Genomic DNA, 17,983 nt, shown 5'->3' on the forward strand with positions numbered 1-17,983 from the left:
ATGAAATCCTCCAGGGATTCTTTCAGAGGTTCCCCCAGGAATTGCTTCGGGAATTTATTCAGGAATTATTCCACGTATTCCTTCAGGCATTCCTTCAGAATTTCATTCCGGCATTTCACCAGGGATTCCTCCAGGAATTACCCCAAGAGATTCACTAGGAAATTATCCAAGAATTCCTCCAGGGTTTCTTCAGATTTTTTTTTCAGGAATTTGTTCAGTAATTCCATTAGGATTTTTTCCAGGGATTCTTCCAGGAATTTCTCCTCTAGGGATTGTTCCAAAGATTCCTCCAGGAATTATTTCACGGATTCCTCCACAAATTGCACCAGGAATTCCTTCAGAGATTCCACTAAAGATTCTTTCAGAGATTCCTTCAGGAATGCATCTAAGAATTTTTCTGGGAATTTCTTCAGAAAATTGTCCAGGGATTCCTCCCAGAATTTCTCTAGAGATTCTTCCAAAATTTCATTTAGGGATTCCTCCAGGAATTCCTCCAGAGATCCCTCCAGGTATTTCTCCACAAATTCCTCCAGGAATGATTATTTAAGAAAATCCTCCGGAAATTTCTCTAGGGATTCCTCCAGGAGTTCCTCCGGAGATTTCTCAGGAAATTTCTCTAGAGATTCCTCCATGAACTTTTACAGGCATGTCTCCAGAAATTTCTTCAGCGGTTCCTTCAGGCATTCCTTCAGGAGTTCCTCTAGGGAATCCTCTAGGGATAGCTCTAAGAATTCATACAGGAAATCTTTTAGGAATACCTGCAGGCTTTCTTCCAGGAGCTCCTCCAGAGATTTCTATAGGGATTCCTCCAGGCATTTTTCTAGGATTTATTTCAGGGACTCCTCCAGGAATACCTTTGAGAATTCCACGAGGAATTATTCCAGGAATTACGGCAGAAATTCCTCCAAGAATTGATCCAAGAATTCCTACAGGCGATTACTTCAGAAATTACTGCGGCAATTCTCCTCTCGGTGTTTATACAGCCATTATTCCAACAATTCCTCCAGGGATTCCTGCATGAATTCCTCCTACGATTCCTCTAGGAATCCCCCATGAAATTCTCCAGGGATTCTTTCAGAACTTCCCCCAGGAATTTCTCCTGGAAGTCAACCAGAAATTATTCCACGTATTTTATTCCGGCATTTCACCAGGGACTCCTCCAGGAATTACCCCAAGAGTTTCTCCAGGAAATGATCCAGAAATTCCTCCAGGGATTCCTTCAGAATTTTTTTTTTCATGAATTAGTTCAGCAATTCCGTTAGGAACTTTTCCAGAGATTCTTCCAGGAATATCTTCTCCAGGGATTCTCCCAAGGATTCCTCCAGAGATTCCTCCAGGAATTATTTCACGGATTCCTTCAAAAGTTGCAGCAGGAACTTCTCCAGGAATTCACCAGGAATTCCTTCAGAGATTCCACTAAAGATTCTTCCAGAGATTCCTCCAGGAATTCCTCCAAGAATACATCTAAGAATTTATCTAGGAATTTCTTCAGAAATATGTCTAGGGATTCCTCCCAGAATTCCTCTAGAGATTCCTCCAGAATTTCATTCAGGGATTGCTCCAGGAATTCTTCCAGGGATAGTTTCTCGGAAGTACCCCAAGAATTCCTATAGCGTTTTCTCCAGGAATTCCTCCTGGAATTCCACTAGGAATTTGTCCAGGAGTTCCCTCCAGGCATTCCTCCTAAGGTTCCTCCAGAGATTGCTTCGGGGATTCCCCCAGCAATTCTTCCTCAAGGGATTCTTTCAAGAATTTCTCCAGAAACTTCTCTAAGCATTACTCCCGGAATTTCGCAAGAGGTTTCTTCAGAAATCTCTCCAGAGATTCCTCCCAGAATTCCTCTATGGAATCCTCCAGGAATTCATCCAGGGATTCCTTCAGGATTTCTCCTAGGGTTTGCTCCAGGAATTTATCCAATAATTTCTGCAGTAAGTCCTCCAGGAATTTCTCCTGGAATTCCTCCAAGATTTTCTCCAGGTATTCCTGCATGAATTCCTACATAATTTCTCAGGAATCCGTCCACGAATTCATCCAGGAATTTCTCTAGAAATTTATCCAGGGAATACTCCATGCATTCGTCTAGGAATTTCTCCTATCATTCCTTTAGAAATTCCTTCAGGAATTTCTCCAAGAATTCCTCTCCTCCAGGAATTTTTCCAGGGATTCCGCTAGAAATTTGTCCGAAAGTTCCTCCAGGCATTCCTCAAGAGATTCTTCTAGGAATTGTTTCAGGATATTTCCTCTAGAAATTTGTCTAGGGATTCTTCAAGCGATTTCTTCAGAAATTTCTCCAAGAATTCCTCCCATATTTGCTCTAAGGATTCCTCCAGGTATACTTTCAGAAATTCTTCCAGGGATTTTCACAGAGCTAACTCCAGGCATACCTGCAAGAATTCCTCTAGGAATTTCTCCAGGAACTCCATCAGGGATTGCTCCAGGTAATCCTGTAGTGATTCTTTCAGAAATTCGCCTCCGCAGCTTTTCAAAAATTTATTCAGGAGCTCAGTAAAGCATTTCAGAAATCCGTTCATCATCTTTTCCAGGGATTCACACAAGAATGTTTCCAGAATTACCTGAACATTTTTGTAGAAATCCTTCTACAGGAATTCCTCCAGCGATTTGCACTGGAATACTTTAGGATATTTTGGAGGGATACAGGAGTCAGGAAATTATCCAAGAAGTCATCCAGGAATTCTTTTACAATTATCTTTGAGGAATCTTTGAGGATTCCATCTACAGATTCCGAAATCCATCCATGAATTTCTTCAAGAATACCCCCTTGCAGCTCCTGCAAAAGAATTTCTTTAGAAACTCTTTCTGCCTTTTTTTCAGGAATAATCCTGTCATACTTTTACAGTCACTACGACTTTACAAGTACTAACATGCTAGAAGCGCTCTCAGACATTTCTCCAGGAAATGTTTCAGGAATTCACCCAGAGAAGACTCTCTCGAAATTCTCCCAGGGTTTCTTCCCGAAATTTCCCTAGGGAATACGCCACGAATTCCTCTAGGAATTGCTTTTTAAATTCCTCCACATTTTTTTTAAATACATTCAGCTATTCGTCCAGGAATTCCAGCATTTGAGAGTTCTCTGAAAATACTCCGAAAATAATTTTTCAAGAATTTCTCCAGGAATTCCCTTCAGAAATACTTACAAGGACACCTCGAGAGTTTTCTCCAGTGATAGTTTAAAGGTTTTTACGAGAATATCTTCACAAATTCTTCCAAGGATCCTTCCGGGAGTCAATTGACGCAAAAGGGGGAAAATTTCTTTTCAGCAAAATGAAGACTCTAAAAACAATCACAAACAAAACAAAACTACCTGATAAATTATTGAGCTTTTAACGCTCCTCGAAGAACCTTTTTGCACTAATTTCTCATGTCTCCAATTTGTCGAGCTAGAACGTCTCGTAAAATGGCTTATTCTGAGATGACTATATGCAGTATAGGAGTATTAGACTGGCCCAAATACAAAAATGTCGAAAAATTCCACGGGGCACTCTCTAGAATCGTGCCTTTGGTTGAGAAGAACAACCTGTGAAAGATTCAGCTCAATCGGTTAAAAACTGAGCTGGCGCAAATGAGTTGAAGGTTTGTATGGGATGTTCAGTTGAAATATATGGAAAATTTGATGACCTTCAGTCTCTCATTCAGCACGCCGGTTTGGCGAGTTCGATTCGGCTCAGAATTGAAAGAATGGTAGTTGAGACCCTAAGGAACATCTTTGTAGAAGACCATATCATGATAAAACTTAATTTAGTTGCGGTTTCAGCTAACGAAAGCAGGTTGAGGACATCTTCCACCGTTTACTCTCGGTTGTACCATACAGCACGTGTTTGTCGGTCGAAGCTTGTGCACTACATCATAGGCAGCTTTGTAATTCTTCATTGTCTCGATACCCATCCACGTGCGTGAGCAATGGAAATGATGAAGGACAACATAGCCGCCTATGATGTAGTGTGCAGGTTTCGAACGGCAAACACGTGCTGCATGTAACAACCGAGAGTAAACGGGGGAAGATGTCCTCACTCTGCTTTCGTTAGCTGAAACCGTAACTAAATTAAGTTTTATCATGGTATGGTCTTCTACAAAGTTGTTCCTTAGGTTCTCAACTATCATTCTTTCAATTCTGAGCCAAATTGAACTCGCCAATACGGCGTGCCGTTTCAGAGACTGGAGGTCATCCAATTTCCCATATATTTCGTCTGAATATCCCATACAAACCTTCAACTCATTTGCGCCAGCTCATTTTTTAACCGATTGAGCTGAATCTTTCACAGATTGTTCTTCTCATCCAAAAGCACGATTCTAGAGGGTGCCCCGTGAATTTCGAAAACTTTTCTTTCGTCTCATACAAATTTGGGCCGGTCTAAGGAGTATATAAAAATGTTTTTCAAAGAAATTCCGACAAGAATGTGCCGGGAACAATGCAACTCTGTTTCTTAGATAAACAGATATCCAGGCTACGTCAAGATTGCTCTACGTCCTCTCAGGCCTGTATCTGCAAGCAATTTTCAAGGTAAAATTTGCGGAAGGCATAGCACCTCCAGGCATTCCTCAATTTGACTGCCCATATTCAAAAAAAAAAAACGTGAAGCAAAGGAAGCGCGTGACAGTTTAGAAAACACAGCCGCTCGCGCGCACAGCCTGCTACGATTCATCTTCTGCTCAGATCAACAAGATGGATCTGTGCCTGTGCGAAAGATGTCTTGAAAGACATTCCGAAGAAAACTGCCGATCAGGTTTGTGGACGGTGGCCATGTAGATAAGTATACTATTTCTAAAGTACCACACGGTTTGTGTGTTGCATATAATTCAAGGGAATTTCGAAGAGACCCTGGTTAATTCTATAAATCAAAAAATCAGGTGTGCACCTTATCGCAAACTTGAAGAAAGCCCTTGATCTACGACCGTGTAATAACTCTTCTATATATTTTTTTCGTTTTGATCATTAAATAGTTGCTTTAACAGTTCAACCATTCAACTGTTAGGTATGCATGTTGGTGGCCCTGTCTTATCACCCCTGCAGATCCCATCCCCAACATTCCTCATGCACATTTCAGTTTTGGACTGCAGCAACAGGGCGGGTGCTAACAAGTTACCGGTTCATCATGTGTATGTATTGTGAAACCATTCCGTAGAGTCAGTTATAGTGCCCGCTGTGCGACTGATATCGAGAGTGAAAGATCTCCCATAGCCAATCAAAGCAAACGGGCAGAAGAGCCATCGTCGACTTTGGGCGGCAAGCAGATATATATTTCACACGCATGGCCTACTGCCCACTACCTGGACTGGACTGATATGTAGGTATGAGGCTCTTTTGGTCTAAGTGGAGTCTCGTTAAGAGATACTGAAAGCGAAACCAATATGGAACCTATGAAACGCATGCCGAGGTCATTGACGACGCCGCGGTATAGTGGGCATAGCAAATCTCGGTCACACTCGTGGATTAGATTGACCATATCAACTGTAATTCGAGATTAGGCGATGTGATACGCCCAAAATAGGTGACAAAAAATTTATTAAAATTGAGCATGTTTAGAGCTATGTATGTTCCAAACTATTACATTTAGCTTATGTGCAAGAAAGGAATAGAGTTCATCTCTAAAAAGTAATGTATGCAGATATTATTAATCTTTCAACAGTACCTACAGTAAAACAATATGGCTATATTAAGTCTGCTTGAGAATCAATAAACTTCAACAGAAAATTTAAAAATTAAATGTCACAAACATAATTTTCTTCTTCATCAATGGAGCAATCAGTTTACTCACTCACTCACTCATTCCATTAGGCTGAAGGTCCGCAATTGCTGATGGCGATGTCCAATGCTGCGCTGGACACCGCGCGCAGATTCACACGATCATCGATCGATCGATCGATCGATTGCTGTTATATAATGATTGCTGCCACTGGTTTTCAGCATTGTCGTCATCATATTGTTGTGACGATTTGCATCTGATTCGAAAATCGATCATCGCGGGTGTGCTGTGCTGTGTGCGGTAATAATTTATGATAATTTCGGGCAATTATCTTGTTTTCGGTACATTTTCCACCGGTGGTGCTGCTCGCGGTCAATTGAGCTCAATGAGGAATTTCGAAGATCCATTGTTTGATCTTGCTCGTTCCGAGAGGTTCCGAGAGGGGGAGGGGGGGGGGCGGGGTTGGTTCGGCCAATGAGCATTTTGTATGGATAAATAAAAATATTGTATGGACCAATGACCACACGGGGGGGGGTTGATAAGTCCCAAAAAAAATGACCACGTGATTTATGGACAGCCCCTAAGAGGCAATCATACCATCTACCAGAGTTAAGGCAACACACGCGAGTTGAGAACTGATCGGTTAGTGGCTGATCAACGAAAGAATATGCAGGTTGTGAATCAAGAGCCGATTCTTCAACTTCAACATGATCGACGTGCATTCGCCCTCACTTCGGAAGCACTACGCTCGAACGCGAGTACGACAAGATCATCGTATGAGACCCAAACGCCTAAACGCTCAGGTAAGCCAAGAGAAGAGATTTAGCCCGTTTGGAAAGTTCAGCTGTGTATGTGTTCATAAAAATACCTTTTATTTTCATTTCTCGGAACTTTCTAAGATGTTGTGGGGTTTCCTCGTGGCATCAGTTCGTTTCCATCTTTTTCTTGGACTAGGGCCACTATTGCTTTATTTTTTTATTTTTACTCTATTCATCCATTTCCTTTTTTATCTCAACCAGACACCTACCAGTATTTTCGCAGAATCATAATTATCTTCAAAGCTTCCCCCTCTAGGATATGGCTCAGTCTCACCGACTACTTCGATATAAACATCCTCTGCTCCGTCCTCAAGCTCGAGTTTTCCCCCTCTTGATTACAGTAATTATTTCTTGTCTCCGTAGGCTCGTAGACGCTCTTGCAACCACTCGAAGTATCTCGATCTCCAGCTCGTACAAGTCACCCTCGGTGTAGGTCGTTGCGATCAATTGTCCTTTCATCTTCAACAATGCTACCTGCTCGCCGAACGATACTTCTACGCCTGCCTTGGTATTAAGTTAACGTATATCATGTTTTCCCGTAGACCTTCAACAAGCTTCACTGCCCATGATCGCATATCAGTCCCATCTTTGCTGGGTTTCCTATTCCTATGGGACAATTATGCGATCATAGGCAGTTCACATCTTGTGCTTACAGGGCCACTCCTTGGTTATTCATCCCGTCGACGGCTCCAGCTTGATACGCTAGCAATGATTGACCTTTCTAGACAACGTGGATAACAACAGGATTCGTCAGCCTTCGTAATGCCGTCTAATACTTCTTCGAGTTCACCAGATGTTCGCTTGCTTCGGAGTCCAGCTTGAATTTGATCACCACTTATCGTTTTTTCTTGGAAATGCCGCTATTAGTCATGCAAACGACAGCTTAGGAACTGGAATCACTTCCCACGTTTGCATTCTTATCTTACTTCCAGCAATCTTTACAAAGACGACCTTTTCTTCAGCATAAGTAGCACTTACCCCTGAACTTCATGTCGTCCTTGTTTCCTACAAAAGGCCGCCGGTTTCTCCTCGTTGATTTGGTATCGTTCGCTACGCTTCGATTCCTCACTCAACACTTCATATGTCGTATGTCAAGATTTTCTAATGCCGTAACAAGAGGTTCAAATGATTCAGGCAACGTGAGCATTAATGCCGAACACACATCACTTTCCTTGAGCATCGAACCAGCTGTACGGAGTTGATGCACCAAATCTTCAAACCACAACAGATAACTTCGAACCGATTCGCCGTCTTTCAACTGAAGTCTATCAATCTGCTTCCTGATGAGCGTTAGTTTTCCTCTCATGTATCCAATGTATTCCTCCGCAATGAAACTCACCAACAGAAAGTGATATGAATAAGAATGAGTATTTACTCAAGGCTAACCTGATTTGAGCAAAGTAACCTGTTTGAGCATTTATTCAAATCCGTATGAATAAAGTTGTACTTTACTCAGAGTAAGTTCGAAGCAGTCCAAGAGCTGTTCTTGGGATTTCTATGGGATTTTTGGTGAGATTTTGTTGGTATTTGTTCATGGGATTCCTCCAGATCCATCCAAAAGTTGTTTCTTGTCTCCTCCAGGAGTTGTCTATTGGATTCTTCCAGCAGCCTGTTTATTCTGGGATTGCTTCAGGACTCGATCAAGAGTTCCTCCAGGGATTCCTTTAGCAGATGCTTCTGGAATTTTTCCAGAAGTTCTTTCTGGGATCCCTCCAGAAATTCCTTCTGGGATTTATCTACGAGTTCATTCTGACATTTCTACAAGTGTTCCTCCTGGGATTCCTCTAGGAGTGCCTTCTAGGATTCCTCCTGAGATTAATCCATGAGTTCCTTCCTCCAGGAGTTTCTCCTGGGATTCCTCCTGGAGTTTTTCCTAGGATTCCTCCAGAAGTTCTTCCTGGGATTCCTGTGAGAGATTCTTCTGGGAATCCTGCAGGAGTTCCTCTTGGGATTTCTCCGAAAGTTCTCCTGAGATTCATCCAAGGGTTCCTTCTGGGATTCCTCCAGGAGTTCCTCCTGGGATTCCTCCTGTAGTTCTTCCTAGGATTTCTCAAGCAGTTTCTCCAGGGATTCCCCCGAAAGTTCCTTCTGGAATTTCTTCTGGAGTTCCTCCTAGGATTCATCCAGGAGCTCCTCCTGGGATTCATCCACGAGTTCCTCCTGAGATTCCACCAGGAGTTCCTCCTGGAATTCCTCTAGAAGTTCCTCCTGGGATTCATCTAGGAGTTCCTTCTGGGATTCCTAAAGGAGTTCCTCCTGGGATTCTTCCGAGAGTTCCTTCTGGAATTCTTTCTGGAGTTCCTCCCGGGATTACCCCATGAGTTCCTTATGTGATTCCTCCAGGGATTCCTCCAAAAGTTTCTTCTGGAGTTCTTCCTAGGAATCCTCTACGAGTTCTCCGGGGTTCCTAAAGGTGTCCCTCAGAGAGTTCCTCCTGAGATTCATCCGAGAGTTCTTCCTACGATTCCTCCAGAAGTTCCTCCTGGGATTCCTGCAGAAGTTCCTCCTGGGATTCCTCCAGGAGTTCTTTCTGGCATTCCTAAAGGAGTACCTCTTGGGATTCCTCCAAGAGTTCCTTCTGGGATTCCTTCTGGAGTTCCTCCTTGGATTCATCCAGGAGTTCCTCCCGGAATTCATCCAAGAGTTCCTCCTGAGATTCCTCCAGGAGTTCCTCCTAGGACTCCTCTAGGAGCTCCTCCTGGGATTCCTCCGGAGGTTCCTCCTAGGATTTCTCTAGGAGCTCCCCCTGGGATTCCTGCAGGAGCTCCTCCTGGGATTCCTCCAGGAGTTCCTCCTGGGATTCATCTAAGAGTTCCTTCTGGGGTTCCTAAAACAGTTCCTCCTGGGATTCTTCCGAGAGTTCCTTCTGGAGTTCCTCCTAGGATACATCCAGGAGTTTCTCCTGGGATTCTTGCAGGAGTTCTTTCTCGGCTTTCTCCAGGAGTTCCTCCTGGGATTCCTCTAGAAGTTCCTCCTTGGATTCCAGAAGTTTTTTTCAGGAGTTTATACTGGGATTCTTACAGAATTTCCTACTGGACGTCCTCGTGGGTTCCTACAAAAGAGTAGTTTGATACCCATTTTTTGGGGAGCATTATACCTAAGCAACTTTCAATGGCCATACATAACGGCTTGACTTTGAACATGATAAAGTTCAATGCCATGCCTATAAGGTCATGCACTTTTCATATAAATGGCGGTATCGGCGGCGCGCTATACGCCGCTGTTTGTCACGTCGCCGATTTTCATATTTCGCGTCGGTAATCAGTGCACGAACAAAATTAAGTTTACATAAAGTTGAGATAAAAAAAATTGAATTGGACTGCAATAATTGAATTCTCATGATCGATTTCTCATTTGTAAAATTTAATGTAAAACCATTCTCTTGCAGATTACCATGAGGTTATCCAAAAACGGATCGTATTTCGGAAATTATACTATTAAAAGAATATCAATAAAAAAAAGCAATCACTTAAGTTATACCCTTATGGTATAAAAATTGAAAGCAGTACGTTCTAACAATTTTAAGTCTGGTCATTGGAACTTTGGTCTGACTTCTTTTTCTTCCTATTGTCTTAGACAAACTCTGGAGAAGACTCTTTCTTATTAAGAACTTCTGGAGAAATTCAAATGGAATTTCAGGGTGTCCATTCAAATACCAAACTTCTAGAACTTTTTTTTCGTGTTTTCTTTAATTATTCATCATTCACATCTCTCCAGAAGTTTCTTCAGAGATTCTTCCAGAAGGATTCCTTCTGAAGATCCTTCAGGAATTCCCACAGGAGTTTCCTAGGGACTAGTCTTGGAGTTTTCTCAGAGATTTCTCCAGAAGATCTTTCAGAAATTCCTCTAGAATTCCGACAAGAGATTCATCAAGTTTCATTAAGGGTTCCTACAGGAATTCCTTCTAGCATCCCTTCTGCAATTTCTTCAAGAATCCCTCGTGAAATTCCTAATGACAATTTTTCAGAGATTCTTTCAGGAGTTCTTTCAAGGGTTTGCTCCAGAAGTTCCTTCAGTTATTTCTTCAGGAGGATTAAGGGATGCCTCCATGTGTTAATTTTGAATTGCTTCAGATGTTCCCTAAGCTATTTCAACAGGTGTTTGCTCGGGTATCATTCCAGAAGTCCCTTCAGATATAATGTCGTAACGAAAGATAATGTTGGGAATCACCTCTAGGATAATATTCTTACAGAAGGATTCATAAATGCTTCCTGGAGATCCATCAAGAATTTCGTAAGAAGTTTTTCTGGAATTCCTGCAGGAGATCTTTAGAAATTAGTCTAGATGTTCCTGCAGGAATTCCTTTTGAAGTTCATTTAGAAATTCCTACAGAAATTAGTCCAGGAGCTCCTTCAGAGATTCGTCCAGGAGTTTCAGGGAGTCTTCAAGATGTTTCTTCAGAGATTCCTCCTGAATTTCTACAGAAGTTCCGGGCAGAGATGAGCCAGCCTAGGGCTGCAAATCTCTTAAATAAAGATAATAATAATAATAATAATAATAATAATAATACAGAAGTTCCTTAAGAAATCTTATATGAGTTCCTGACGTTTTTTTTAGATTGTAGATTGAGATTTTCCAGGAGGACACGTTTGCCTCCAGGAGTTACAGGAGTTACAAATTTCTCCAGTAGCTCATTCAGGAATCCCTACAGGAGTTCCTTCAGGGTATCTTGTAGTAATTCCTTCAATAATTAACCAAGGATTATAATCAGGCATATCTTCAGGAAATTTTGAAGGATCTTTCAAGGAGTTTCTACAAGATTTCCTTTGGGATTTCCTTCTGGAATTCCTCCATGAATTCTTTAATGGATTCCTCCTGCAAATCTTTCCCTCTACCGGAAAAGTTCCCTTTGAGAGATTTTGCTGAAAATCCTTCAAGGATTCCGCTTAGAAAATTTTCGGATATTCCTATAGGATTTCCTTCAAAAATTCTCTGCAGGGATTTCTTTGGGGATTCCTTCTAGACTTCCTTCAGAGGTTGTCCTGGACTTCTTTAGAGGATTCGTTTTGGAATTCCTTCGGGAATTCATCCTAAGTTTCATTTTTCGGAAATTCCACCTAGAATTTCTTCGGGAATTTCTCCTGGAATTCTTTCGAAGATTCATCCTAGATTTTCTTCCAGGAGTTTCTCCTAGATTTCCTTGAAGGATTCTTCCCGCAATTCTTTCGAGGATTCATTCTGGACTTCCTATGGGGATTCCTCCTGAACTTCCTTCGTGGATTCTTCCTGAAATTCTTTCGGGGATTTCTCCTGGTCTTCCTATCACTTCGGGAATCACTTCGGGGTTTCCTCTTGAAAATCCTTCGAGTATTCCGCTTGAAAATCCTACTGAGATTCCTCGCAGAACTCCTTCAGGGATTTCCCCTGGGATTCCTGCAGGGATTTTTACCAAAATTTCTTCGGTTATTTCTCTTGTAATTCTTCAGGAATTCCTTCGATGATTGTGGATTACTTCTGGACTTCCTTCGAGGATTCCTCCTGAACATTCATCGGAGATTTCTCCTGATATTTCGTTTGGGGTTCCTCCTACAGGTATTGGAACTCATTTTGTGATTCCTCTTCGAATTTCTTCAGAGATTCCCCCCTGGAATTCTTTCGGGAATTTCTCCTAGAGCTCCTTCAGAGATTCTTTCTGGATATTTTTCGTTGATTCCTCTACTTTGAAGATTTTTTTTTCGATTTCCACGGGAATTCTTTTGGGGATCCCGGCAAGAATCTTATTGGGATTCGTGCTGGAATTCTTTCGGAATTTTCTCTTTGAATTTCTGCTGGGATTCCTCTAAAAATTATTGCATGGATTTCTGATGGAATTCCTTCCTACAAGAATTCCTCCAAGAACTTCTTCGGGGATTTCTCCTAAAATGTCTTCGGGGATCCCTCCTAAAATTTCTCCAGGGACTCCTCCTGAAATACCTTCGGGGATTCCTCTTGAAATTCGTTCAGGGGTTCCTCATGGAATTCCTTCAAGGATTCCTCCTGGATATTTTTTCCCAGAAATTCTTTGGAGATTCCTTCTCGAATTCCTTTGAAAATACTTTCTGGAATTCCTTTGGGGATTCCTCCTAGACTTTCTTCATGGATTCCTCCTGAAATTATTTTGTGGATTCTTCCTGATATTCAGTCGTGGATTCCAGCTGGAATTCCTTCGGAGCTTTCTCCTGAAATGCCTTCAGAAATTCCTCATGGAATTCCTCCAGGATCCCTCCTGGAATTCGTTCGGGATTTCCTACTTGAATTTCTTCGGTGACTTCTCCTAGAATTCCTTTGGAAATTCCTCCTGGAATTCTGGTATTCTTCCTTGAAATTCTTCGGGGATTTCGCTTGGACTTTCTATGGAAATTTCTTCTGGAATTTCTTCGGTGTTTCCTCCCGGAATTCTTTCGGTGATTCCCCCTGGGATTCCTGCAGGGTTTTTTCCTGTAATTTCTTTGGAAATTTCCTTTGGATATTCCTCCTGGAATTCCTTCATGGATCCCTCCTAGAATTCCTTCGGGGATTCTTTCTGGGCTTCCTTCGAGGATTCCTGCTAAAATTACTTCAGGGAATCGTCCTAGAGTTCCTTCGGAAATTCCTTATAAATTCCTTCGGAGGTTTCTCCTGGAGGGTTCTTTCATCGAGAGTTCCTCCGGAATTTTAGGAGGGGATTTTTTTGCGGGGATTTCTCCTGATAATCCGTCGGGAATTCTTTCTGGATTTTTTCGGAATTCCGTCTTAGAATTTCTTTGGTGATTTCTTTCTGATGTTTTTCGGAGATTCCTCCTGGAATTCGTTGAGGGATTCCTCTAAGAATTCTTCCTAGAATTCCTTCGGTGATTCTCGCTGAAATTCCTTCGAGGATTTCTCTTGGAATTCCTTCAAGGATTCCTCGTGGAATTCTTTTGCCAATTCCTTCTAGAATTCTCTCAGATTATTTCTGAAAATCCTTCAGAAATTTCTCCTGGATATTTTTCGGTGATTCCTCGTAGAAATCCTTAGGGGTTTTTGTTCGAATGTCTTTAGAAATTCCCTCTGGAATCCCTTCGGGGATTGCTTCTGTAATTCTCTTGGGATTTCTGCTTGCGTTTATTTGGGGCAGTCTTCCTTGATTTCCTTCGGAAATTCTTCGAAAATTCCAATCGGGGAGTTCTTAAGAAGTTTGTGCAGAGATTATTCACGGATTCCACCTGGAATTCACTCTTAGACTCCTCCCTGAAGTCATTAGGGGATTTCTTATTGTGAATAGTACGATCTTACTAACAAATTTGATAAATTCTGAAGGTTCTAAGAAAACAAAACAAAAACTGTAGCAAAATCGATATTTTATTGCATTTAATGTGTAATGGAGTAATGCAACATGCACTACACCAAGGAACCAAGGATACGGGTAATGTCACAATAGAGCTAATACCTGATCGTAGTGACGGACCCAAACAGAAATAAAAAGGTACATACCTATTCATTCAAAAGTAATAGTTTATACATCAATGGTCATGAAAAAGCTCAGACTACAAATTCTAGAGCGTAATAACAGCTTCTTTGCTTTGCCAATGTTGACATTATGGTCAAATTTTGGTCACGCCGATGACGCCGTTGCCGCCGGCCAAAAATGGCTCTCACGCCGCCGCCGAGCAAAATATAGTCGGTGCAAAGGTCTAGTCTCAACATTGTGCGCTTAGATTTATCGCTAACAAGCGGTAGCTACCAGAATGCAATCTGACTTCACACCGTGACGTTACTGGACGAGTGACGACGACGCGGCTGACTTGGATTCACCATGCCTACTAGATCTACTCCAGATCTCGAGTCTCTTTGTAGCTATTCAATGCGCTTTTCCCGAATCGCTATAGAATTAACTAACTTGATTTAGGGAGAAACAAATGTCCGGACGCATGCCTTGCGCCAGGAACGGCAAGTTTTGGCTTATCGATAATATCATAAGTTCGTCAACATGCGCAGCCACAATCAGGATAGTAGACGCGTGTATCATAACTTCGACTAAACAAGTAGCGCTCTCTAAGCGAATCAATGTGAAAGCTCTCTGTATTAGTGCTCGTGAATTGCCATAAGAGAAGATGGCGTGCGGCCAAAGTCTACGCTCCATACAAATTTCGAAAATTTTGTATGGATCAAAGTGTACGAGGGGGAGGGGGGGGGGTTGTCTGAGTTGACCCAAAGTCTACGTAGTTTATCGACAGCGCCTATCTTGCCCACTTCAGCCTGTTGAGCCTCTGCGCCTGCACAAGGTCATGCGGATATCGGAGTGTTGTTGGGAAATGATTATTTTTGGCAGAGGGTTCACGCATCGGTGCGTGGATGCCAGGCGTAAGGTGATAGATTTTGTTCGCTCGGTTGCATAACTTGTAGGCGTTATGTGATCTAGACACTGTGCAGTCGAAGTTTGAGAAAAGACAATCCGTTCCTGGTTCTACCAATGACTATGAACAGAGACAGAGAGGTAGTGCAAAGTAGAAATTTCTTTCACAATGAAAAGACCTAGACCAATCTAATTTCAACATGGTTTATGCTATTCTCTCGGGATTTATGGTTTCGGGTTTTGAATTTGCTTCTTTTGTCGCCTAAAAAGGTGTTTCAATTGCTTGTATAAGGTAATAATATGGTATAGAATAAGGTAATAATAATAATATCGGTACCGTTAATCAGCGCTGCTCGTTTCATTTTCGTGTCTTTACTCCATAATAATAATAGTAATATAGTAATCGTTTGCATTCGAATAGAGAAGAAAAAACTTACATCAAACACAATAACTATCCTTAGTATTAAAAGTATGATATGAAAACAATACTTGTTTTACGAAATATATATTTCATGCTATCACTATTAAGAAGAATAGCCAGCAGTTTGTAATAGATAATGCCTCTCATAAATAAAATAACAAAACGTGTATATGTATTGTAAAATAAAAAAGTTTGTAGGTAAATATAGAATATTGCTCGAACAAGACATTTTTATCGCTTACTCATAAAGATCGTTTTGAATCATGTGCTGTTTGCTGTGTGTGTATGTGATTGTGGGATTGGTATGTCATGCAATTCGTTCCTTCATCATTCCTTTTGACTGGCCGGTTCTAACTAGTTAATTTTCGTATTCGTTCCTAAACGGGTTGAATTTATTGGATTCCTACTAAACATTAGAGAGGTGGTTCTCGTTGAAACTCGGCCGCCATTTACGCATTGTTTGAAATATTTATACTTTATGAATTGAACTCGGCACAAGGTTATGTATGTAAAATGTTGATGTTTTCCACCGATTAAATGTTTCAATCCTATTGTTTTCAAGATTAGTGTTTTTGATAGAAACTAAAGTATTTCCAGTTAGCTTTTATACTTTATTACCAAGTTTCGGAATAAGAATACAAAATATTTCGAACACTATGCAAAAACAGGGCCACATTACAACGAGAGTTCCTCCTCAACGAACGGATTCGTTTCATCTTTATCTACCGTACAGTAATAAGTAATTTTAAGCACATTCACACTTAAAGATCCTCGTTGGGTTAAGAAGAGATGGGGATTTGCTGAAGAGAACAATGAGTCATTTGCTTGCTATCCTTTTTATGAGATTGTGCAATCCATGTCACCCTGTTTGGGCAGCCCCTCTAGCACCGAAGCGACCGCCCTGGCAATATAGGTCATCGTTCCAAAGCTGCCGCTAGGGGCGCTGTCGTACAAATGCTGACAGATGTACGCAGCTCCACCGCAAAGCAGCAGTCCGGCGGTCGTTGTCTCCCGAATGTCTTTATTCTTCGCACAACACAACATTGCATCGCCATTAATCTTTCGCTGATCCTCCAAGAACAGCTGGTTCGCCTTGTGAACCAGATGTTCCACGTAGATGATTTCCCCAAGCGATGCAATGATGTTGTGCTCGGTGACCAGGGTCAGAACCATCAGCGCTTCCACCACAAGCTGTCGATACTCTGGCTGGGGTATGGTATTGAGGGCGGTTTCAACTTCCAGGGCAAATTTAAGCTCGTTCGGTGTCATTTCCTGGGTGAGGCTCTGCGTCAAAATCCGTCCCTCAATGGCCAATCCCTGGCAGCGCTCCAGCACTGTCCAAACCCTTGGGTAGAAATCCCTCGGAACTCGGTTCAGAGCCCCGTCCAATCGGCGACGTCGCAGCCATTGACCCTGACGATCGTCGATCATGGAGCTCTCGCCTTCCTCCGGTTCCTTACCCAACCCAATCTGACTTTTCTTACTGACCCTGCTCGACTTGCAGCTCACAATCGAAATGTTACCCCTGGCAACACTGTTGATGGCAAACTCCTTACCACTCAGAATGTGGTGCAGCAGGTTCTTCATCTCGAACGGAGACAAGTTCAGCAAATGCTCCGAGGCCTGCTCGCCGTCGCAGTTCAGCGTACGGGACAGCTCCTTGGCCATAACCTGAATGATGAGACCCACCCGAAGCCGAAGCATCTCGTGGAACAGCTGCGGTTCCGTCCGGATGAACATGGCCAGATAGACGAGCAGCTCCTGCGTCAACATGGCCGTACTCTCGTCGTCGCCGTACGCCTCGTGGATCAACGTACGGAGTTCCGTTTCCGGCAAAGGGGCCGTTATGGTGTACTCGCTGTTCGGCGGCATTCCGACGGTGACCTTTTGGGAATAGAGAGTTAGTTTGTGGTAGAACTACTTGTTGAAGCTTTGACCCTGAAAATATTCTAAAAACCTTGACGCATAACCGTAGTATATGATATATCTTAAGATGTTTCTGTAAGTAATATAGAAAATTGAGGATGTGTATTATAATATTATGAAGAAGAGATCGCCTATCACCGATTGCAAGAGAGTTCGTCGGGCAATAGCTGGATTCATGGGTGAACGCACTACAACGGACCAGATGTTCGCCATTCGCCAGGTGTTGTAAAAATGCCGCGAATACAATGTACCCACACATTACTGGGCACATTGTATTCGCGGCGTTTTTACAACACCTATCGAATGACGTACATCTGGTCCGTTGTAGTGCGTTCACCCAGGAATCCAGCTATTGCCCGACGAACTCTCTTGCAATCGGTGATAGAGCGATGAACAAGTAAAGTGTTGTTCATCGCTTTGGACGTGCAGAGGATGAACGCACCCTTGAAGTTTTTGAACGGAAGGTGTTGCGTACCATCTACGGTGGAGTGCAGATGGAAGACGGGAATTGGAGAAGGCGAATGAACCACGAGCTGCATCAGCTGCTGAGAGAACCAACTATCGTCCACAACGCGAAAATCGGGAGGCTACGGTGGGCGGGTTTCGTCATCAGGATGTCGGATAGCAACCCGACTAAATCGGTTCAAATGATCAAGTGGAGGACGATTTACGGACCCTTCGCAGAGTGCGTAACTGGAGACACACAACCATGGACCGAGTAGACTGGAGACGACTGCTACGTACAGCAGAGGACACTCAGGCCTTACTCTGATCGGCAAGGTAAGTAAGAATTCAACCCTTTCCCTTCCGGAATTTTCCTCGG

General features: G+C 42.5%; 1 protein-coding gene across 5 annotated transcripts in view; it reads right to left on the bottom strand.

Annotated features, from left to right (window-relative positions):
- Positions 1 to 15,001: 15,001 nt before the first annotated feature.
- Positions 15,002 to 17,983, bottom strand: part of LOC109415631 (probable phosphorylase b kinase regulatory subunit alpha) — a 60,294-nt gene continuing 57,312 nt past the window's right edge. For all 5 annotated transcript variants that reach the window (XM_062843939.1, XM_062843955.1, XM_019689552.3 and 2 more), the window contains one exon: positions 15,002 to 17,118. In XM_062843939.1, coding sequence (XP_062699923.1) covers positions 16,072 to 17,118 — 1,047 coding nt within the window. In that variant the 3' untranslated portion in view covers positions 15,002 to 16,071. The remainder of the gene's footprint in view (positions 17,119 to 17,983) is intronic.

This window comes from Aedes albopictus, chromosome 1, assembly GCF_035046485.1.
Source record: "Aedes albopictus strain Foshan chromosome 1, AalbF5, whole genome shotgun sequence".
NCBI classification, from domain to species: Eukaryota; Metazoa; Arthropoda; class Insecta; order Diptera; family Culicidae; genus Aedes; species Aedes albopictus.